Source organism: Hyperolius riggenbachi, chromosome 1 (assembly GCF_040937935.1).
Source record: "Hyperolius riggenbachi isolate aHypRig1 chromosome 1, aHypRig1.pri, whole genome shotgun sequence".
NCBI classification, from domain to species: Eukaryota; Metazoa; Chordata; class Amphibia; order Anura; family Hyperoliidae; genus Hyperolius; species Hyperolius riggenbachi.
The window spans coordinates 334,844,040-334,869,045 of record NC_090646.1 but is presented as its reverse complement, the minus strand read 5'-3'; the positions used below and the strand labels follow the sequence as shown (position 1 = coordinate 334,869,045).

Sequence of the window (25,006 nt, the reverse complement as noted above, 5' to 3'; positions counted from 1 at the left end):
GCATTTGAAGGGGGTATACTACAAACATATTTTAAATCATAATCTTGTAAATAGTGATGGACGCAAAAAACGGAAAAAATGCACCTTTATTTCCAAATAAAATATTGGCGCCATACATTGTGATAGGGACAAAATTTAAATGGTGTCATAACCGAGAAAAAACGGGCAAATAAAATACGTAGGTTTTAATTATGGTAGCGTGGATTATTTTAAAGCTATAATGGCCAAAAACAGAGAAATAATGAATTTTTTCTTATTAATCCTGTTAAAATGCATTGATAAAAAAATAATTCTTAGCAAAATGTACCACCCAAGGAAAGCCTTATTAGTGGCGGAAAAAACAAGTTATAGATGAATAAATTGTGATAAGTAGTGATAAAGTTATTAGCGAATGAATGGGAGGTGAAAATTGCTCTGATGCATAAGGTGAAAAATCCCGCGGGCTGAAATGGTTAAAGTAGGTCATGCAATATGGTTAATTTAGGTTGAAAGAAACTTTTAAATTAGCTTCCACAAATAAAATAAGATTAGATTTGCAAGACAGGAAATATCTGTGTCTGTGGTTCTTATATCACAGCATTCTGCATTCTGTCAGTGGTTCTTATATCACAGCATTGTGTTAGTGGTTCGTATACTACAGCAGTCTGCATTCTCTCAGTGATTCTTATATTACAGCATTTTGTCTGTGGTTGTTATATAATAGCATTCTGCACTCTGTCAGTGGTTACAGCATTTTACATTCTGTCTGTGGTTCTTACATTACAGCATTGTGTCAGTAGCTCTTATATCACAACATTCTGCCAGTGGTTCTTATATCACAGCATTCGGAATTCTGTCTGCATTTCTGATATTACAGCATTCTGTCAGTGGCTCTTATATTACAGCATTCTGTTAGTGGTTCTTATCTTACAGCATTCTGTCAGTGGTTCTTATACCACATAAGTCTGCATTTTGGCAGTGGATCTTTTATTACAGCATTCTGTATTTTCTGAGTGGTTATTATATCAAAGCATTTTGCATTTGGACAGTGGTTCTTATATCACAGCATTCTGCAATCTGTCAGGGTGTAAACAGAGTGACTTGAAAAGCACAACACAAAATCTATTCACCAAAGAAAAAAAAAATAATAAAAAAAAATAAAAATAAAAAATCTATATATTTTCAAGATTTATAAGGGCACAGAAATCTGTGAGAAAAACATTCCTTTGGATGGAACGATTTGTTTCTGCTCTCCTAAATCCCACTTTATCAATGTATACTCACCAGTATCTAAACAATGAGAGAGAGTGTTTTGACATAATTTTGTTCTACATCAGGAATTTACTTAATTATGTCTGAAAGTAAAAGAACAATATCTAAGTCAGAACAGACATTTGCACTTACCATCTTTTTGTCCATTTTTGCTTTGATGTCCCGTGCCAGTGTAAAAAAAGCCTATACAATAATGAAAAGCTGTCAATAAAACATTACATAGAATACTGATAATAACCTAAGTTAAACAATAAGCTTATTATGCACATAAAAAACACCCATGTCATAAAGATAGGAGCGGACAACTCACAGAATTAGGCCCCAGTGCACACCAAAACCGCTAGCAGATCGTCAAAACGCTAGCGGTTTTGGGAGCAGAGAGCCGATATTTGCCGGGTGCACACTGAGCAGATTTTGTATGTGATCCGCTGGCCGCATCAGCATCCGCATGGCTAATATATCTTTATGGGCTGGTGCACACCGGCGGTTTGAGGTTTTAAGCAAACCGCAAACGTGCAGCAAGAGGCACGTTTGCGGCTTGCTAAAAACCTCAAACCGCCGGTGTGCACCAGCCCATAGAGATACATTAGCCACGCGGATGCTGATGCGGCTGGCGGATCCAGGATTCAGCATGAAGCTTAGCTTAGGAAGCCTTTTTGTTGTGTCAGGTATCCTTTAAAGCAGGGCTGCCCAATGCGTCGATCGCAATCTACCAGTAGATCGCGTAGGACTGCTGGGTAGATCGCGTCGGCATTTTAAAATAGTACGCCAGATGCTGCCTATATGCAGTGCTGGCGTACCGTCTGATTGTGCTGCTCCGCTGCCCTATGCAGAGCAGCACACAGCCAATAGGGAGAAGCAAAGGGAGAGCTGCGTCCCGCCCACCTTCTTCCTCCCCAGCCCTCCCACTTCCTCTTTGTCTGGCCTGCCGCTCTCCTCAATGTGTCGCCTGGATCTCCGTTGCTGACCCTGCATGCCTTGCATCACAGACATCTGATTAGCGACAAATCCGCAGTGGAGAGGAGAGCGGTGGGTATGGACGTGTATACAGGAAGTGCTTTGCCTGTATACACGCCGTTACCCTCCGCTCTTCTTTCCACTGCTGGTCGCCGCTATCAGATGTCTCAGTGCTGCATGCTCCTCCGGGCATGCAGGGTGAGTGAAGGGGGATGGAGGAGAGCGGCGGCTGATGGAGGGAGGGAGCCTAACTATCTATATGGCAGGCACATATGCCTAGCTATCTATATATGGGGGGCACCTATACCTAGCTATGTGGGGGACACCTATGCCTAGCCATCTATATGTGGGGGGCACCTATACATAGCTATATGTGGGGGCTCCTATGCCTAGCTATCTATGTGGGGGACACCTATGCCTAGCCATCTATATGTGAGGGGCACCTATGCCTAGCTATTTATATATAGGGGGCACCTGTGCCTAGCTATCTATATGGGGGGCACCTATGCCTAGCAATATGGGGGCACCCGTGCCTAGCTATCTATATTGGGGGAAACTATGCCTAGCTATTTATATGGGGAGCACAGATGCCTAGCTACCTATATTAAGGGCAGCTATACCAAAAAAAGTGTGGGCACCCCTGCTTTAAAGGATACCAGAGGGGAAAGGATTGGGAGAAACAGGGGGAGCAGGCATGTATGGGGGAGCTGTCCTGATGGCCACCGCTGCCCCTGTTCTCCTCTGCCCCCCTTTTCTTACCCAAAAACCCCTGGCAGCCTCTTCCGGGTCGCCAGAGTCGGGCATCAGTACACAGGCACTGGCCCGGCTGCGCACATCCTGCAGCGCGCTGTAGGATTAAAACAATAGTTTTAATGTATGATGGATCTGTCTCCCACAGTTATTTTAGCTGCACTATTTAATTGCATACTCGTAAGTCTCAAGGAAAGTAATATACCGCTGCACTCCACCGAGAGACAGAGCTGGCCCTATGGCAGCCCAAACCAGTGAACTTAAAGAACAAGGTCTCCGAAGGTTTATTAGGGACTTATCCCAGAACAGCAATAAGAACAAACTGCTGACATGTTTCGGACTAGGGTCGGTCCTTAATCATAGCAGCCTCTCAGTCTGTAGCATGGTGTGACAGTGTGCATTGACTGTCATTATGCTTTTCTTCTCTTCCAGTAAGTTGTAGTTTTCGCTCATGCTCTAAGAAAGTCTGGGATAAGGTCCAGTCATTTCTCAAAGTAGGTGTCCCTGGTTACAATATATCTGGGGCATTACATCAGGATGCGAGTTTCATCTAGTGTTTTCTGGTCGCAGTGTTGGCACATCTATTTTCCCTGGGTTTGTATACCTGAGTTTGTAAACTCAGGATATGCCTCTCTTCAGGCAGGGAACACACTTGACTTTCAGTTTTCCGCGCGCGTTTTTCTGCATACTTTTTCTGCACACCAAGTGTGTCTCTATGCAGGAAAACGCGCGCGTTTTTTCCCAGCAGCTGATGTAATTGATACAGAAAACTGCCAAAATCTGCAGAATCAGGATGCAGAATGTCAGTTTTTTTTCTGCGCGCGAACAACACAGCAAGTGTGTACTAGCACATTGATTAACATGGGTTCTCAGTTTTTCTGTGCAGAAACCGCGTACGAAAACAGTCAAGTGTGTTCCCTGCCTAAGGGTTTCAGAGATTTTCCAAGTATGTGGCACATTTATAGTCTCTCTGTAGGGACAGCTATATGGTTAGCCTTTATTGACGGTTTTATCCACTCCTCTTCCTTTATCCATAGTCCTTTTCACTGATAATGTGTTTAATCTGGGCTCTTGTTAGGACCTGTGGGTGTAGATTTGAGGAGAGCATGAAGCTGACCACTTCTTTAGGTGAACTCTATCTCCTTTACCCAACCTTGTCTGAATTTCTCACTATGATGCAGTCATCAGTTTATTATCACTCTAGGAATCTAGGAACTTCTTTTAACATGCAGATGAAATCCTCTACAACGCACATATTTCTTCTTTGTTACTATTGCTACATCACTATGAAATGCATTCTACTTTTAAATTACCCAACAGTGCCTTCTAGTGTTCAGGTAATTGCATAAAAATGTTTCCAGTGTTGTCTTTAATCTCCCAATATCTGTATTGTTCCAAAATGGATCACTGCTGCATTATGAGATAAACAATATTATAACACATACATAAATATTGGGGGGGGGGGGGGGGGGGGTGAGGGCGTACTTGAATTGATGGGCCACAGTTTATCATGCACAACATAAACAACATTATGCCTACTTACGTTTTCAACATTAATATTGGCCTTTGCACTAGTCTCCATGAATTTAATTCCATACTCAAGAGCCAACTGGAAAAAGAAACAGTACTGTTAGATAACCAAAGCAAAGCCCAAGTTATTTCCTGTAATAAAAAAAATAAAACGTCGGCATAATGCTACAAGTAATGTAGTCATATGGACGGTCACTGAAGAGCCGCTGGCTCACATAGAGCAGAGTCACTGAGGAGCCGCTGGTGAGCCGGCTCACGTACGAGCGGAGAGCGGATAACAAAGAACCGCTGGAGAACCAAAATCAGAATAAAAATTCTGATTCACCAGCGGTTCTTTGTTATGCGCTCGTACGTGAGCCGGCTCACCAGCGGCTCCTCAATGACTCTCTGCTCAATATGAGCCAGTGGCTCTTCAGTGACCGTCCATATGACTAAAGTTGAGTTCTAGTTAGCTGGCTCAGCGTTGCTAGTGTGTGCTGAGGGGGCGCTGCTAACTAGAACTGAACTTTAGTCATGTGGATGGTCACGTGGGGAAGCCCACATGACATAATCACACCAACCCGCACAGAGCGAGGACGGCCCGCAGACAGGCCTGGAAACCTGCGCAGCCGCACTAGGCATGCAAACTGCACAGGCGTTTGCGGTTTAAAGCGGCAATTCTTATCCCATCAGTTCAGGCAACCCTACAGAGGGTCGGGGCCTGTAATGAATCCTGGATTTAGATAACAGAGCGCCTGAAACTGACAGGGGAGGCACTGATAGTCTGCCCTGAGGTCTGATATTGCAATAAGGTAACTTTTTTTTTTTTATAACATTCGCCTCTTAAGTCCTTTAAACAATGCAAATTGCCTGGCTGTGCCACTGATCCTCTGCCTTAATACATTTCTCCATAGACCCTGAACAAGCATACAAATCAGACTGAAGTCTGACTGGGTTTGCCACACTCTTGTTTTAGGTGTACGATTCCGACATAACTAAACAAACAACATTTACTGTATATCGTGCTTTTCTCCTGGCGGACTCAAAGCGCTAGAGCTGCAGCCACTAGGATGCACTCTATAGGTAGTAGCTGTGTTAGGGAGTCTTGCCCAAGGTCTCCTTCTGACTAGGCTTACTGAACAATAGTACTACTACACCCGATAGCTATAATCTAACCAAAAATTACCAGCAGGTAAACTACCCTAGGCCCCAATGCAAAAAGGGATCCCCAACTTTAACATGTTCCAACCATATACTGTACAATACTTGTGTGATACACAAACTTTATGAGCGTAAGGCTATCTTCTCATTGGCAGATTGCACTGGACAATATAAATCACATAGCAAACACGATGCAATTATACTCTAATGAGACATTCACATTGGTGTGTTAGCAGTGCGAAGAAATCTGTCAGAATAACGTGAGGCATGCTGTGCAGTACTGGATGACGTACGGTTTTTACAGGGTATGCAATGCAATGCCCCAGTGTGAAACTAGCCTAAAAGGCTGATCAAAGTTGATGAACATAGTAGAGGATTCATTTATCAGCTTTGGAGTGGTTTCTGCCCAAACCTGTGTACCTTGATAACCTTCTGCTCACCAGCAACTGGTGTTTGGTAGCAACTCCAGGAAAACATTCTTGTTAACATTCTTAAAGGGATACTGTAGGGGGGGGTCGGGGGAAAATGAGTTGAACTTACCCGGGGCTTCTAATGGTCCCCCGCAGACATCCTGTGTTGGCGCAGCCGCTCACCGATGCTCCGGCCCCGCCTCCAGTTCACTTCTGGAATTTCTGACTTTAAAGTCAGAAAACCACTGCGCCTGCGTTGCCATGTCCTCACTCCCGCTGATGTCACCAGGAGTGTACTGCGCAGGCACAGACCATACTGGGCCTGCGCTGTGCGCTCTTGGTGACATCAGCGGGATCGAGGACACGGCAACGCAGGCGCAGTGGTTTTCTGACTTTAAAGTCAGAAATTCCAGAAATGAACTGGAGGCGGGGCCGGAGCATAGGTGAGTGGCTGCGCCAACACAGGATGTCTGCGGGGGACCATTAGAAGCCCCGGGTAAGTTTAACTCATTTTCCCCCGACCCCTACAGTATCCCTTTAAGTTCTAGTTCCGGCTAATTTTCTTAATGCATTTTGTGTGGAGTTTATCATGGATTTGCAAAGCACAAAGTTTAGCACAGTTAACAAAAAATAATTTTCAATGGCTAATTTTTAAGATGGTTGGGTTGACTTATTATTTAGTATTTCTCTTCTGCAGTGCTGTAGTATATTGTGTTGTCACTTAAAGGATACCCGAACTGAAATGTGACATAATGAGATAGACATGTGTATGTACAGTGCCTAGCACACAGATAACTATGCTGTGTTCCTTTTTTTCTTTCTCTGCCTGAAAGAGTTAAATATCAGGTATGTAAGTGGCTGACTCAGTCCTGACTCAGACAGGAAGTGACTACAGTGTGACCCTCACTGATAAGAAATTCCAACTATAAAACACTTTCCTAGCAGAAAATGGCTTCTGAGAGCAAGAAAGAGGTAAAAAAACGGGAATTTCTTATCAGTGAGGGTCACACTGTAGTCACTTCCTGTCTGAGTCAGGACTGAGTCAGCCACTTACATACCTGATATTTAACCACCTTAGCGGTATGGACGAGCTCAGCTCGTCCATTACCGCCAGAGGGTGCCGCTCAGGCCCTGCTGGGCCGATTTTGATCAAATAAAGAGCAGCACACGCAGCCGGCACTTTGCCAGCCGCGTGTGCTGCCCGATCGCCGCCGCTCTGCGGCGATCCGCCGCGAGCAGCGGCGAAAGAGGGTCCCCCCAGCCGCCTGAGCCCTGCGCAGCCGGAACAAATAGTTCCGGCCAGCGCTAAGGGCTGGATCGGAGGCGGCAGACGTCAGGACGTCGGCTGACGTCCATGACGTCACTCCGCTCGTCGCCATGGCGACGAAGTAAACAAAACACGGAAGGCCGCTCATTGCGGCCTTCCGTGTTACTTTTGGCCGCCGGAGGCGATCAGAAGAACGCCTCCGGAGCGCCATCTAGTGGGCTTTCATGCAGCCAACTTTCAGTTGGCTGCATGAAATAGTTTTTTTTTTATTTTAAAAAAACCCTCATGCAGCTGCCCTGGCGATCTTAATAGAACGCCAGGGTGGTTAACTCTTTCAGGCAGAAAAATAAAAAAAGGAACACAGCATAGGTATCTGTGTGCTAGGCACTGTACATACCCATGTCTATCTCATTATGTCACATTTCAGTTGTGGTATCCTTTAACTGTCGCTCAGAGGGGCTCACAAAGTGTGTATCGCAGTCTAGGTCCAATTTAGGGAAAAGCCAATGAACTTATCTGTATGTGTTTGATTTCATCCCACAACACAGAGTGCCTGGAGGAAACCCAGGCAGACACAGGGAGAACATACAAACTCCTTGCAGATAGTGCTCTCAAGCTCACTCCAACCTGAATTATCGCACATTCTTTCTGTTTTAGTAAAGCAAACTTTTGTTTTTCTTAACATCTTAGTAAGGGGGCTTTTAGGACCATTGTAGTCCCTCACACACTCCAATGAGTTCTGGGTCACCATGAGCTTGCTGGTTAGTCTGTGCCTCTCGGATTTACACTAGGGACCCAGTACTACAAGGCGAGAACGCTAACCACTATGCCACCCTGCTGACAATGCTGTTCCTGTGTTAAAGATAGATATTATTTACCTGAGAGACTAGCAAGTCTGTAAGTTGTCTAAATTATTATTGGTTCAAAAAAGTGGCAACATATTTCATGGCACTGTGCAAAGTAAGAAACAAACATGGTGTATATAAAAATTACAGACAATGGTATACACAAAATACAAATGTTGGTAAATAATACAGAATTGTAAGACATAGTAATTACAGTGACAAATATAACATGGTGAACAAAATGTATAGCAATTTCCAAGACATAAAATAGTGAGAGATCTTTGCTCTTGCGCACTCACAACCTAAAAGGTATAGAGAGGAAACAAAAAAGTGGACACTGGACAAAAAGTCTAAGGAAGGTTATAGCACGACCGAGGACCCGTTTCCACTACATGCAGATTGGATGCAGAAAAACTGACTCCGATGAATGCCAATGGGAAAATCTGCATCAGAAAAATTGCGTTTTGTGGAAACCGGCCCATAGGCATTCATTGGAGCCAGTTTTTCTGCATCCATTCTGCGTGTAGTGGAAACAAGCCCTAATTCCAACAAACTTACAGGACGTCAGCTCCATGGTAATCCTAACACTGAAACTTGTGTAACTATGACCATTTTATACCCTTTTACTTACTGTGGACTATATTGTTTATTTTAGTTATTTTTGGCATTTTTCTATAATCCTTTAATGCACTATATTAACTTTCTTAAATAAATGATATAAAATCATTTAAGGATATCTTCTGTTCTGAGTATTCACAATATTTAAGCAGCCTCTGGGTGCTATGAGAGAAATATTGTGTTTTGCATAGAGCAAAGGGTTAAACAAAGGTAGTTTTTCAGGTCGTGTCTCTGTATAGACACGTGATGGCAAGCAATAGTTTTCTGCTGTTAGCCTGGTACATACAGTGGAGGAAATAATTATTTGACCCCTCACTGATTTTGTAAGTTTGTCCAATGACAAAGAAATGAAAAGTCTCAGAACAGTATCATTTCAATGGTAGGTTTATTTTAACAGTGGCAGATAGCACATCAAAAGGAAAATCGAAAAAATAACCTTAAATAAAAGATAGCAACTGATTTGCATTTCATTGAGTGAAATAAGTTTTTGAACCCTCTAACAATAAAAGACTTAATACTTAGTGGAAAAACTCTTGTTTGCAAGCACAGAGGTCAAACGTTTCTTGTAATTGATGACCAAGTTTGCACACATTTTAGGAGGAATGTTGGTCCACTCCTCTTTGCAGATCATCTCTAAATCCCTAAGGTTTCGAGGCTGTCTCTGTGCAACTCTGAGCTTGAGCTCCCTCCATAGGTTTTCTATTGGATTAAGGTCCGGAGACTGACTAGGCCACTCCATGACCTTAATGTGCTTCTTCTTGAGCCACTCCTTTGTTGCCTTTGCTGTATGTTTTGGGTCATTGTCGTGCTGGAACACCCATCCACGACCCATTTTCAGTTTCCTGGCAGAGGGAAGGAGGTTGTCGTTCAGGATTTCACGATACATGGCTCCGTCCATTTTCCCGTTAATGCGATTAAGTTGTCCTGTGCCCTTAGCAGAAAAACATCCCCAAAGCAAAATGTTTCCACCCCCATGCTTGATGGTGGGGACGGTGTTTTGGGGGTCATAGGCAACATTTTTCTTCCTCCAAACACAGCGAGTTGAGTTAATGCCAAAGAGCTCTATTTTGGTCTCATCAGACCACAGCACCTTCTCCCAGTCACTCACAGAATCATTCAGGTGTTCATTGGCAAACTTCAGACGGGCCTGCACATGTGCTTTCTTGAGCAGGGGGACCTTGCGAGCCCTGCAGGATTTTAATCCATTGCGGTGTAATGTGTTTCCAATGGTTTTCTTGGTGACTGTGGTCCCTGCTAATTTGAGGTCATTCACTAACTCCTCCCGTGTAGTTCTAGGATGCTTTTTCACCTTTCTCAGAACCATTGACACCCCACGAGGTGAGATCTTGCGTGGAGCCCCAGAGCGAGGTCGATTGATGGTCATTTTGTGCTCCTTCCATTTTCGAACAATCGCGCCAACAGTTGTCACCTTCTCTCCCAGCTTCTTGCTAATGGTTTTGTAGCCCATTCCAGCCTTGTGCAGGTCTACAATTTTGTCTCTGACATCCTTGGACAGCTCTTTGGTCTTTCCCATGTTGGAGAGTTTGGAGTCTGCTTGGCTGATTGATTCTGTGGACATATGTCTTTTATACAGGTGACTAGTTAAGACTGGTGTCCTTAATGAGGGTGACTAATTGAGTAGAAGTGTCTAACCACTCTGTGGGAGCCAGAACTCTTAATGGTTGGTAGGGGTTCAAAAACTTATTTCACTCAATGAAATGCAAATCAGTTGCTATCTTTTATTTAAGGTTATGTTTTCGATTTTCCTTTTGATGTGCTATCTGCCACTGTTAAAATAAACCTACCATTGAAATGATACTGTTCTGAGACTTTTCATTTCTTTGTCATTGGACAAACTTACAAAATCAGTGAGGGGTCAAATAATTATTTCCTCCACTGTAGAATGTGATACTAAATGCTGGGAAAAAAAAAAAAACAATGTTCAGGGTGAAGCTGTGAAAGGTGCGACAGGGACCAGGTTTTCATTGTATGTTATACCAGACTATAATTTTGCTTTAAAGTGGGATGAAACTCCCAATTAGAAATTATATGAAAATCAAAAGCGTGCCATTAAAGGACTTACGAGGCCAAAATGTCTAAAAAAAGCAAAGTAACTGTAAGCTGTTTAAATGCACGGAGGACGCCGTCCGCGCCCTCCGTGCAGTTCCGCCGGGTCCCCTTCCTGAGATCGCCCCCCGCGCCGACCCCGACCCCCCAGGCCGGGTCGGGCTCTCGTGCCGCTCTCAATATGGCCGCTTCCATTGGCCGCGGCTGCGCAGTCCGCCTGGCCGCGAGTGCGGCTGCGCAGCTCTACGGCCAACCCCCCGAACCACGCACTGTAGCGTGGATCGGAGGGGTTGGCCGTAGAGCTGCGCAGCCGCACTCGCGGCCAGGCGGACTGCGCAGCCGCGGCCAATGGAAGCGGCCATATTGAGAGCGGCACGAGAGCCCGACCCGGCCTGGGGGGGGGTCGGGGTCGGCGCGGGGGGCGATCTCAGGAAGGGGACCCGGCGGAACTGCACGGAGGGCGCGGACGGCGTCCTCCGTGCATTTAAACAGCTTACAGGTACTTTGCTTTTTTAGACATTTTGGCCTCGTAAGTCCTTTAACAATACATGTCACTAGTTACAATCTAAATAAAGCTGATCCGTGTACAATATATATATATATATATATATATATATATATATATATATATATATATATATATATATATATATATATATATATATATATATATATATATATATATATATATATATATATATATATATATATATATATATATATATATATATATATATATATATATACACATACATACATACATACAGTGGAGGAAATAATTATTTGACCCCTCACTGATTTTGTAAGTTTGTCCAATGACAAAGAAATGAAAAGTCTCAGAACAGTATCATTTCAATGGTAGGTTTATTTTAACAGTGGCAGATAGCACATCAAAAGGAAAATCGAAAAAATAACCTTAAATAAAAGATAGCAACTGATTTGCATTTCATTGAGTGAAATAAGTTTTTGAACCCCTACCAACCATTAAGAGTTCTGGCTCCCACAGAGTGGTTAGACACTTCTACTCAATTAGTCACCCTCATTAAGGACACCTGTCTTAACTAGTCACCTGTATAAAAGACACCTGTCCGCAGAATCAATCAAGCAGACTCCAAACTCTCCAACATGGGAAAGACCAAAGAGCTGTCCAAGGATGTCAGAGACAAAATTGTAGACCTGCACAAGGCTGGAATGGGCTACAAAACCATTAGCAAGAAGCTGGGAGAGAAGGTGACAACTGTTGGTGCGATTGTTCGAAAATGGAAGGAGCACAAAATGACCATCAATCGACCTCGCTCTGGGGCTCCACGCAAGATCTCACCTCGTGGGTTGTCAATGGTTCTGAGAAAGGTGAAAAAGCATCCTAGAACTACACGGGAGGAGTTAGTGAATGACCTCAAATTAGCAGGGACCACAGTCACCAAGAAAACCATTGGAAACACATTACACCGCAATGGATTAAAATCCTGAAGGGCTCGCAAGGTCCCCCTGCTCAAGAAGGCACATGTGCAGGCCCGTCTGAAGTTTGCCAATGAACACCTGAATGATTCTTTGAGTGACTTGGAGAAGGTGCTGTGGTCTGATGAGATCAAAATAGAGCTCTTTGGCATTAACTCAACTCGCTGTGTTTAGAGGAAGAAAAATGCTGCATATGACCCCCAAAACACCATCCCCACCGTCAAGCATGGGGGTGGAAACATTTTGCTTTGGGGGTGTTTTTCTGCTAAGGGCACAGGACAACTTAATCGCATTAACGGGAAAATGGACGGAGCCATGTATCGTGAAATCCTGAACGACAACCTCCTTCCCTCTGCCAGGAAATTGAAAATGGGTCGTGGATGGGTGTTCCAGCACGACAATGACCCAAAACATACAGCAAAGGCAACAAAGGAGTGGCTCAAGAAGAAGCACATTAAGGTCATGGAGTGGCCTAGTCAGTCTCCGGACCTTAATCCAATAGAAAACCTATGGAGGGAGCTCAAGCTCAGAGTTGCACAGAGACAGCCTCGAAACCTTAGGGATTTAGAGATGATCTGCAAAGAGGAGTGGACCAACATTCCTCCTAAAATGTGTGCAAACTTGGTCATCAATTACAAGAAACGTTTGACCTCTGTGCTTGCAAACAAGGGTTTTTCCACTAAGTATTAAGTCTTTTATTGTTAGAGGGTTCAAAAACTTATTTCACTCAATGAAATGCAAATCAGTTGCTATCTTTTATTTAAGGTTATTTTTTCGATTTTCCTTTTGTTGTGCTATCTGCCACTGTTAAAATAAACCTACCATTGAAATTATACTGTTCTGAGACTTCATTTCTTTGTCATTGGACAAACTTACAAAATCAGTGAGGGGTCAAATAATTATTTCCTCGTGTGTGTGTGTGTGTGTGTGTGTGTGTGTGTGTGTGTGTGTGTGTGTGTGTGTGTGTGTGTATATATTTATTTTAATTTTTTTTTAACCACTTGAGGGCTGCAGTGTCAAACCCCCCTACCGACCAGGCTGTTTTGTGTTGCACTGGGCTGTGCAGGCATTTCAGCCTCCTGCACAGCCCAGCTAAGGAGCCCAGCGATTGGACTCCCCTCTTTTTTGCCGCCTGAGGTGTCTGATCACTGCGGACTTTTTTTTGCAGCATGTATAGGCTGTTTTACCCTTCCTCCCCTTTCCTCCGAGAGCATGTATTGAACAGGACGGCGATCCGTCCTGTTCCGCCTCTCATAGGCATCAGCTGATCTCGTACGGCACTGCTGGAGACCGCAGCGCTGCATGCATGTTATCAAAGGGGATTTCTTTCCCCTTTTGTTTACAAACAGCCTGCTAGCCGCGATCGGCAGCTAGCAGGCTAATCACGGAGCTCCGCGAACGGGCAGGGAACGATCGCGCAGGACATATGCACGTGAACAAGCGCTACACCGGCGCGAAACGGCTGTCCTCTCATCCCCTGGTCACACTCCCGCACCCGTCCTTGGTACAGGTCAGATCGATCCACTTCATCTATGTTGACAAACTGCTAACTGCATATGTGTCCATCTGTCTGCTGACAAAAATCAATGGGAAAATAAATGTGTTTTAAGGAAGCTGTGCACGGACTGCCTTATATGTACTGTGATTTCGAATGTTGACTGCACTAGTCTGTTTGCACGCTCCCTCACATACACCAAGCAGTTAAGAGGAACAGGACGGAGCGTTCATCTAATGGTGCAGTGGACCCACTCACTCCCCCATTACTGAGTGCCGGGCAGACCATTTTCTTTTGTGTACGATCGCGCATGCTTTCCCTAGGAGTCCACTGGTGAATTGCACACCACCTCAGAGGTGCTGGATTAGTATATTCGTGCAAAGAAGATCCAGAGAATCCGCACACTCTTGATGAACCAAGTTCAATGTTTTAATTCCAAAAAAGTGACACATGCCATTCCATAAACCAACGATTCGTTTCGGGGCCCCGTGGGGTCCCCTTTCTCAAGGTAACAAAACACTGTGTGTGTGTGTGTGTGTGTGTGTGTGTGTGTGTGTGTGTGTGTGTGTGTGTGTGTGTGTGTGTGTGTGTGTGTGTGTGTGTGTGTGTGTGTGTGTGTGTGTGTCACACAAACACACACACCCCTTTTCAATTCCCTAGCAGCTCTGGGACCTAAACGAGGAGGAGCCACTATGGGTCCATTTTCTGTCTATCACTGATGCTTTGAGGGGTGCCACAGACTGAAGACTTTTTCCATCAATTTTAATCTATAATCTGTAGCTGCCTCTGTGTCTGGCAGCACCGCTGTATGTGAACAGTTGTTTGAGTGCGGCCAGAGAATAAGAGTGCTGTAGATCATAAACTAAAAACGGGCAAAGGAATTTTCGTGAGATTTGAGCACCTCTCTGCACTTCAGTGATATAAAAACAAATGGACCCAGAATGCACAGCGGCACATCCTTCACTTAGGTCTATTGAGGCAAAAGTTCCTATAAAAAGCAAAGGATCAGGGTGCATGTGTAAGACATGTTAATAGCACTTTTTCTTTTGTAAACATTCGCCAGGACTCTCCTACCTTTTCCCCCTTCTCTTTGGATACTTGTCGTTTTTCATTAACGTCACATTTGTTCCCAAGAATCATTTTTTCAACGTCGGCAGATGCATGCTGAAAAAAGAAAAAAAGAAAAAAAAAGCATAAATTAACCACTCAGTCCCAAATGTATCCTACAAAAAGAATAGCAAGAGAATGCCCAATGTTCTCTATATGCTGCTTGAAACCACAAATTTTCAAGACCAGTTTAACAACACCTGCGGCTGATTTATGAAACCTGGAGGCAAGACAAATAACATTTATATTGCACTTTTCTTCTGTCGGACTCAAGCACTTGAGCTGCAGCCACTAGGGCAGGCAGGTGCAGAGGGGGGTGCTCTGGGTGCCCAGGCAACCCCTTTTTTTAAAATCTTAAAAAAAGGCCCCTCTCGCAGCGCAAAATAAGCTCTGCCCCCAACCGCGATAAGCCCCACCCACCCGCAGGAAGCTCTGCCCCCACCTGGGACACTGAAGTGAAGAGGCCCAGGCAGGAATCCTAGTGTGGCATACTTACCTCTCCCTCCACCTAGCACCCATACTGACCTCTACCTCCCACAGCACCCATAGTGACCTCTCCCCTCCACCTAGTACCCACAGTGACCACTCCCTCCCCTAGCACCCACAGTGACCTCTCCATCCACCTAGCACCCACAGTGACTTCTCCCTCCACCTAGGACCCATACTGACCTCTCCCTCCCCAGTACCCACAGTTATATCTCCCATTACCTAGCACCCACAGTGACCTCTCCCTCCACCTAGCACCTACAGCGACCTCTCCCTTACTCGGCACCCACAGTGACCTCTCCCTCCACCTAGCACCTACAGTGACCTCTCCCTTACTCGGCACCCACAGTGACCTTTCCCTCCATCTAGCACCCACAGTGACCTCTCCCTCCACCTAGCACCCACAGTAACCTCTCTCTCCCCCAGCACCCACAGTGACCTCTCCATCCACCTAGCACCCACAGTGACCTCTCCCTCCACCTAGCACCCACAGTAACCTCTCTCTCCCCCAGCACCCAGTGACCTCTCCATCCACCTAGCACCCACAGTGACCTCTCCCTCCCCAGCTCTAGCAGTGATCCTGCCTACCCCAGCACACACACTGACCTATCCCTCCCCCAGCGCCCACAGTGATCTTTCCCTCCCCCAGTGGCTACCCTCCTGTCCCCTGCAGCACCCACAGGGACCTCCCATCTCAAAAGCAGCACCTACAGTGATCTCTCCCATTGCCAGCGCCCACAGTGGCCTCTCCCAACACCCAGCATCCACTCCCTCCTCCAGTAACTACACTGACTATCCCAGCATCCACAGTCACCTCCCCTTCCTCCAGCACCCATACTGATCTCTTCCTTCCACAGCACCCACAGTGAATTACCCTTCCCCCAGCCACCACACTGACCTCTACCTCCCTTAGCAGCAACTATGCCATTCACAGCAGCACCCATAGTGACCTCCCCTTCCTCCAGCATCCTCAATTACCTCTACCTCCCCCAAGACCCACAGTGACCTCCCCCAAAGGACCCACAATGACCTTCCTTTCCTCCAGCACTCATACTGACCTCTACCTTCCACAGCACCCACAGTTACTCCCCCCCAGCACCCACAGTGACCTACCCTTCCCCCAGCACCCACACTGAGCTCTACCTCCCCCAGCAACCACACTAACCTCTACCTCCCCTAGCAGCAACTATGCCATTCATAGCAGTAGCCACAGTGATCTCCCACCCCCTGCACCCACAACAATCCCACCAATATTCAGCACCCACATTACACTCAACCAGTAACCCCCACTGTAGCAAGCACCCAGTACTTGCACCCTGCACCCAATACTCACATCTGGCCTCAATATGGCACTTAATACTTGCATCAAACAGCCACATGACACCCAGTACCTGCAACCCTTCACCCTATAGCTGGCATCCAGTACTCATACCCACATGGCACAGTACTTGCACCCAACATGGCACTCACTACTCACACCTGCACACCGCCTTCACATGGCGCCCACTATCTGCACTCACATAACTAGTACTAGCACCCAAAGTACCTGCACTCAGAACCCACATAACACACAATGCCCACCGATAGCTAGCACCCAGTGCAGGCATGGCACCAAGTATTCGCACCTATGTGATACCCAGTACCTGCACCCAACACCCACATGTTTCATCTGCAGTAGTTCCAGTTGCACTAAGCCTCCACTTAGTGCTCAGTACAAACACCAAGCACTCACATATGACATCCAGTACTTGCACCCAGAACTCACAAGGGACTGAGTACCTGCAATTAACACCTACATGATAGTTGATACACACCTATATAGCCAGAATCCACACGACACCCTGTGCCAGCACCCAGAACCCACATGGCACCCAGCATCTGCCTTTAGCACCCACATGACAACAAATACCTCACTATCCAGCATCTATCACCCATATGTCACCATGTACTCACTCCCAGTACCCACATGGCACTCAGTATTTGCACCTAGGACCCACATACCCCCATAATCAACACCCAAATAGCACTCAGTACCATCCTTGGTCTGAACCCATATGAGACTCAGTACTCTCCCATGGCACACATCCAGACCACACATGGCACTCCCTACTCACTCATGTATAACACTCACATGTCTCCCTGTACCAATTAACACCCACGTGGCACCCACTATTGTTTATAACCATCTCCTACTCATTCAGCACCCAATACTTCATAGCACCCACTGCAAATAAACACCCAATACAAACTGAACCTTGGTACCCACAGCAGCTTGACTGTACTTTGGCATCTCGGCACCCACTTCAACTTAGCACACAGTGAACCTTTGCATCTTACCACTCACTGTATCTGTGCACCCGCTGCACCTTGGCACTTACTGCAGTTTTGCATCTACTTATGCTTAGCAACCACTGCATATTGGTAACCACTTCTTTGCCTGAAAAGAAACTTGGGTGCTGATCAAGAGGGACAGAGGTCCCAGTAATGAAAGGTGAGTCTGTGCCTCCACTGTGGGCTCCACTGTGCCCACTCTAACCCACTAACAGTGGGCACCTATCACTGCTGATTTGAGGGTGGGGGCGCCAAAAGGGGGGGTGTTAGTGGTTAAAACTGCCTTATGCTTTCGGGAGAGGGCATATAAAATACACAATTTAGCACGATTTATCGATTTCAAATTTGAGGACCACACCCTTGAGGATCCTCTGCACGGCCCTGCCCCTTCCTGCAGCACCCACACTGACCTCTACTTTTCCCAGCATCCACCCCTTCCCCTCATAGCTGGCACCCAGGCAAGTACTCACACTCACATGACACCAAGTATCTGCACCCAGGCCTAAAATTGCACCCAGTACTCACACCTGCACACCGCTTCCACATGGCCCCCACTATCTGCACCAAGCACCCACTTAACCCGTACCCCCACCTAAAGTACCTGCATTCAAAACCCATGTGATGCCCAAAGCCCACGCATAGCCAGCACCCAGTACAGGCATGGCACCAAGTATTTGCACCCATGTCACATCCAGTACCTGCACCTAGCACCCACATGACATCAAGTACATGCACCCAGATTTTACATGGCACTAAGCACTTGCAATCAACACCCGCATGACACCCGATACCCAACCATAGCCAGAACCCACATGACACTCTGTGCTCACACCCAGAACGCACATGGCATCCAGCATCTGCATTCAGCACCCACATGACAACCAATACCCCCTAGCCAGAAACGAGGAGGGGGGGGAGGGCATGTGGGGGAAGACGTTGCCAGGCCCCTTTTTTAAATTTGAGCACCCACCACTTAAGGACCCTCTGCACGGCCCTGCACTAGGGCATGCACAGTAGGCAGTAGCAGTGTTAGAGTCTGGCCCAAGGGCTCCTTACTAAACAGGAAGAGCCGAGATTCAAACCTGGGTCAAAGGTGTAGCAGCCCAGAACTTGGGGTAAAATAAAAAATAACTTTAGTATGAGAAAATTAGTCTCACAAATCATGAAATCATGCTCTCAATCCCCACCCCTTCCTCCTCCAACACCCTTTTTTTTTTAATAATGTACTACTGAGTATTTTTACATTTTATTAATCTTCTTCTTCTATAAGTATTACAGGATTATTGTAATGCTATCAAAGTATGTCAGAATGTTACTGCCGATTGTCGATGGGCAGTGTTGGACATACCTTCCAGCGCTGGGTGGGCGTTCCAGCGACAGTCCGGCGTGTGTACAGTCTGTCTTAAGACTGATACGGCTGTTTCTGAGCGATCCGCCCGGCGTATCAGCCGTATCAGTCCGCCGACAGACTGTACACACGCCGGACTCTCGCTGGAACGCCCACCCAGCGGGAGGGGACGATGGACCCGTCGTTGCCTGCAGTCCGACATGTGTACGGACCTTAAGGTAGCCATACACTGGTCGATTTGCCATCAGATTCGACCAACAGATAGATCCCTCTCTGATTGAATCTGATCAGAGAGGGATCGTATGGCTGCCTTTACTGCAAACAGATTGTGAATAGATTTCAGCATGAAACCGATCACATTCTGTGGAGCTGCCGCTGCCTGCCCACCAGCTAAACATTACCTGTTCTGGCTGCCGCGACTCCCCCGGTCTCTGCTGTCTTCTCCTCTGTGCTGCTCTCCGGTCGAGCTGGCTTGCTTCACTGAACTTCCTGTCCAGGGGAAGTTTAAACAGTAGAGGGCGCTCTACTGTTTAAACTAAGTTCAGTGAAGCTGCAGCCCTGGAGTGGAGAAAAAGACAGCGGAGACCGGGGGAGTCGCGCCGGCAGGAACAGATAATGTATCTCCGCTGTATTGCGTCGGTCGTTGGGCATTCGAACACCGCTATCGACGTACTCCCGACCTGCCGGCGATCGAGAAAAATCTTATGCACGGACGGATCGACGGGAATCAACGGGAACGATTGATTCCGGACGGAAATCGATCGTTCTGTCAACGTTTGCGCCACTATTTCACAGCAGATTCAATCACAGTGATCGAACCTGCTGTATATCAGCGGGAAAATAGTTAGGTGTATGGGCCCTTTTACAGAAAATTGTATGGTGTGTTCTAGGCATTAAGGGGATCATACACCTAACGATTTTCCCGCTGATATACAGCAGATTCGATCAGTGATCGAATCTGCTGTGAAATCATTGTGCAAACGCTGACAGAACGATCGATTTCCGTCCGAAATCAACCGTTCCCGTCGATCAGTCCGTGCGGAAGATTTTGCTCAATCGCCGGCGGGTCGGGAGTGTGTCGATGGCGGCATTCGAATGCCCGACGACCGACGCTAGCAGCAATACATTACCTGCTCCGCTGGCGCGTATCCCCTCTGTCCCCGCTGCTCCTTCTCCGCTGGGTTCTGGCTGGCTTCACTTACTTCCTGTCCCGACAGGAAGTTTAAACAGTAGAGCGCCCTCTACTGTTTAAACTTCCCCGGACAGAAAGAAGTGAAGCCAGCCGGAACCCGGAGCCCAGAAGGAGAAGGAGCAGCGGGGGGAGTCGCGCCGGCTGCAGCAGGTAACGTATAGCTGGCGGGGGGCGGCGGCAGCTCCACAGATTGTGATCGGTTTCATGCTGAAATCGATTCACAAGCAGTTTACAGTAAAGGCAGCCATACAATCCCTCTCTGATCAGATTCGATCAGAGAGGGATCTATCTGTTGGTCGATCTGATGGCAAATCGACCAGTGTATGGCCGCCTTTAGAATGTTCATTCAGAGACACTTGGTGGAGGAGGAATGGCTATGCATTCAAGAATAAAGTGACTGATTAATGGCTCTTTCACATGTTCTTAATATAACATTACTATCCACTGATCTCTGACCCCAAGTGGACTGTAGTTACAGTTGCAGACTTGCTACCTTTTTTAAAGCAGACCTGAATTCTTGCACATGACAGAAGGAAAATATAGAGAAATGCACCAGATTAGCCTGTCTAATTACCCCTCATCTGTGACTAATCACAAGTTGTAATTTGCTCTCTGAGCTGTGCTAGCTGGCTGCCTCGACAGACAGCCGATTTGTAAACACACAATGTTAATCCTATGTCTGCTTCCATGAAAGCAGGAAGTAGACACACTGCAGATGTATTGCAGAATTTGTATCAGCTGTAAAAAAAGGTCAGTTTAGACTTACCTGGTAAAGATGTTTCTAAACATCTCAGTGTACGGCAGGAAAAGGAGAGACTCCAGGCTCCTCCTCCAAGGGAAACACAATTGACAAGAAGTTTAAAAGGCCCCCACCCCCTGCTACCCTCAGTATCTAGACAAGAAATCCGGCCAATGAGACACCCAAACGTGACCCAGACTCCTGTCTACAGCTCAATCCACACCAAAACAGTGCAAAAAAAGTCAGGAAGAAAGGATAGAAGGCAGCATAGAGGGAGGGATGTAGTATGCCGTACACTGAGATGTTTAGAAACATCTTTACCAGGTAAGTCTAAACTGACCTTTCTCTAACCATCTCAGTGTACGGCAGGAAAAGGAGAGATAGGCGAGTAACCCCCTACTCACATGAGGGAGGGACTGCTGCCTGAAGCACCTTTCAACCAAAATGTTGGCACTGACTGAAGAAGATTCCCATCTAAAATGCATATCTGGACCAATCAGTCTTTGGTTCTCCCAAAAAGCTTAATCGCTTCAATTCTCTGTAGATTGAAAATAATGCAAGGCTTAACAAGCCTGTGCGAATGAACGCAAGGCTTAACAAGCCTGTGCGAATGAACGCAAGGCTTAACAAGCCTGTGCGAATGAACGCAAGGCTTAACAAGCCTGTGCGAATGAACGCAAGGCTTAACAAGCCTGTGCGAATGAACGCAAGGCTTAACAAGCCTGTGCGAATGAACGCAAGGCTTAACAAGCCTGTGCGAATGAACGCAAGGCTTAACAAGCCTGTGCGAATGAACGCAAGGCTTAACAAGCCTGTGCGAATGAACGCAAGGCTTAACAAGCCTGTGCGAATGAACGCAAGGCTTAACAAGCCTGTGCGAATGAACGCAAGGCTTAACAAGCCTGTGCGAATGAACGCAAGGCTTAACAAGCCTGTGCGAATGAACGCAAGGCTTAACAAGCCTGTGCGAATGAACGCAAGGCTTAACAAGCCTGTGCGAATGAACGCAAGGCTTAACAAGCCTGTGCGAATGAACGCAAGGCTTAACAAGCCTGTGCGAATGAACGCAAGGCTTAACAAGCCTGTGCGAATGAACGCAAGGCTTAACAAGCCTGTGCGAATGAACGCAAGGCTTAACAAGCCTGTGCGAATGAACGCAAGGCTTAACAAGCCTGTGCGAATGAACGCAAGGCTTAACAAGCCTGTGCGAATGAACGCAAGGCTTAACAAGCCTGTGCGAATGAACGCAAGGCTTAACAAGCCTGTGCGAATGAACGCAAGGCTTAACAAGCCTGTGCGAATGAACGCAAGGCTTAACAAGCCTGTGCGAATGAACGCAAGGCTTAACAAGCCTGTGCGAATGAACGCAAGGCTTAACAAGCCTGTGCGAATGAACGCAAGGCTTAACAAGCCTGTGCGAATGAACGCAAGGCTTAACAAGCCTGTGCGAATGAACGCAAGGCTTAACAAGCCTGTGCGAATGAACGCAAGGCTTAACAAGCCTGTGCGAATGAACGCAAGGCTTAACAAGCCTGTGCGAATGAACGCAAGGCTTAACAAGCCTGTGCGAATGAACGCAAGGCTTAACAAGCCTGTGCGAATGAACGCAAGGCTTAACAAGCCTGTGCGAATGAACGCAAGGCTTAACACGCCTGTGCGAATGAACGCAAGGCTTAACACGCCTGTGCGAATGAACGCAAGGCTTAACACGCCTGTGCGAATGAACGCAAGGCTTAACACGCCTGTGCGAATGAACGCAAGGCTTAACACGCCTGTGCGAATGAACGCAAGGCTTAACACGCCTGTGCGAATGAACGCAAGGCTTAACACGCCTGTGCGAATGAACGCAAGGCTTAACACGCCTGTGCGAATGAACGCAAGGCTTAACACGCCTGTGCGAATGAACGCAAGGCTAACAAGCCTGTGCGAATGAACGCAAGGCTTAACAAGCCTGTGCGAATGAACGCAAGGCTAACAAGCCTGTGCGAATGAACGCAAGGCTAACAAGCCTGTGCGAATGAACGCAAGGCTAACAAGCCTGTGCGAATGAACGCAAGGCTAACAAGCCTGTGCGAATGAACGCAAGGCTAACAAGCCTGTGCGAATGAACGCAAGGCTAACAAGCCTGTGCGAATGAACGCAAGGCTAACAAGCCTGTGCGAATGAACGCAAGGCTAACAAGCCTGTGCGAATGAACGCAAGGCTAACAAGCCTGTGCGAATGAACGCAAGGCTAACAAGCCTGTGCGAATGAACGCAAGGCTAACAAGCCTGTGCGAATGAACGCAAGGCTAACAAGCCTGTGCGAATGAACGCAAGGCTAACAAGCCTGTGCGAATGAACGCAAGGCTAACAAGCCTGTGCGAATGAACGCAAGGCTAACAAGCCTGTGCGAATGAACGCAAGGCTAACAAGCCTGTGCGAATGAACGCAAGGCTAACAAGCCTGTGCGAATGAACGCAAGGCTAACAAGCCTGTGCGAATGAACGCAAGGCTAACAAGCCTGTGCGAATGAACGCAAGGCTAACAAGCCTGTGCGAATGAACGCAAGGCTAACAAGCCTGTGCGAATGAACGCAAGGCTAACAAGCCTGTGCGAATGAACGCAAGGCTAACAAGCCTGTGCGAATGAACGCAAGGCTAACAAGCCTGTGCGAATGAACGCAAGGCTAACAAGCCTGTGCGAATGAACGCAAGGCTAACAAGCCTGTGCGAATGAACGCAAGGCTAACAAGCCTGTGCGAATGAACGCAAGGCTAACAAGCCTGTGCGAATGAACGCAAGGCTAACAAGCCTGTGCGAATGAACGCAAGGCTAACAAGCCTGTGCGAATGAACGCAAGGCTAACAAGCCTGTGCGAATGAACGCAAGGCTAACAAGCCTGTGCGAATGAACGCAAGGCTAACAAGCCTGTGCGAATGAACGCAAGGCTAACAAGCCTGTGCGAATGAACGCAAGGCTAACAAGCCTGTGCGAATGAACGCAAGGCTAACAAGCCTATGCGAATGAACGCAAGGCTAACAAGCCTATGCGAATGAACGCAAGGCTAACAAGCCTATGCGAATGAACGCAAGGCTAACAAGCCTATGCGAATGAACGCAAAGCTAACAAGCCTATGCGAATGAACGCAAGGCTAACAAGCCTATGCGAATGAACGCAAGGCTAACAAGCCTATGCGAATGAACGCTAGGCCAACAAGCCTATGCGAATGAACGCTAGGCCAACAAGCCTATGCGAATGAACGCTAGGCCAACAAGCCTATGCGAATGAACGCTAGGCCAACAAGCCTATGCGAATGAACGCTAGGCCAACAAGCCTATGCGAATGAACGCTAGGCCAACAAGCCTATGCGAATGAACGCTAGGCCAACAAGCCTATGCGAATGAACGCTAGGCCAACAAGCCTATGCGAATGAACGCTAGGCCAACAAGCCTATGCGAATGAACGCTAGGCCAACAAGCCTATGCGAAGGAACGCAAGGCTAACAAGCCTATGCGAAGGAACGCAAGGCTAACAAGCCTATGCGAAGGAACGCAAGGCTACCAGGCCTATGCGAATGAAAGCAAAGCTATCAAGCGTCTGCAAAATGAAAGCAAAGCTATCAAGCGTCTGCAAAATGAAAGCAAAGCTATCAAGCGTCTGCAAAAATGAAAGCAAAGCTATCAAGCGTCTGCAAAATGAAAGCAAAGCTATCAAGCGTCTGCAAAATGAAAGCAAAGCTATCAAGCGTCTGCAAAATGAAAGCAAAGCTATCAAGCGTCTGCAAAATGAAAGCAAAGCTATCAAGCGTCTGCAAAATGAAAGCAAAGCTATCAAGCGTCTGCAAAATGAAAGCAAAGCTATCAAGCGTCTGCAAAATGAAAGCAAAGCTATCAAGCGTCTGCAAAATGAAAGCAAAGCTATCAAGCGTCTGCAAAATGAAAGCAAAGCTATCAAGCGTCTGCAAAATGAAAGCAAAGCTATCAAGCGTCTGCAAAATGAAAGCAAAGCTATCAAGCCTATGCATATAAATGCTAA

The 25,006-nt window shown here is 46.7% G+C and overlaps 1 protein-coding gene across 1 annotated transcript in view; it reads right to left on the bottom strand.

Annotated features, from left to right (window-relative positions):
• The window catches only part of RAB8A (RAB8A, member RAS oncogene family), a 67,402-nt gene that overhangs the window by 2,784 nt on the left and 39,612 nt on the right, over positions 1-25,006 (bottom strand). Inside the window, exons 5-7 of the mRNA XM_068233935.1 lie at positions 14,863-14,952; positions 4,502-4,567; positions 1,384-1,434 (exon numbers count right to left, since the gene is read on the bottom strand). Coding sequence (XP_068090036.1) covers positions 1,384-1,434; positions 4,502-4,567; positions 14,863-14,952 — 207 coding nt within the window. The remainder of the gene's footprint in view (positions 1-1,383; positions 1,435-4,501; positions 4,568-14,862; positions 14,953-25,006) is intronic.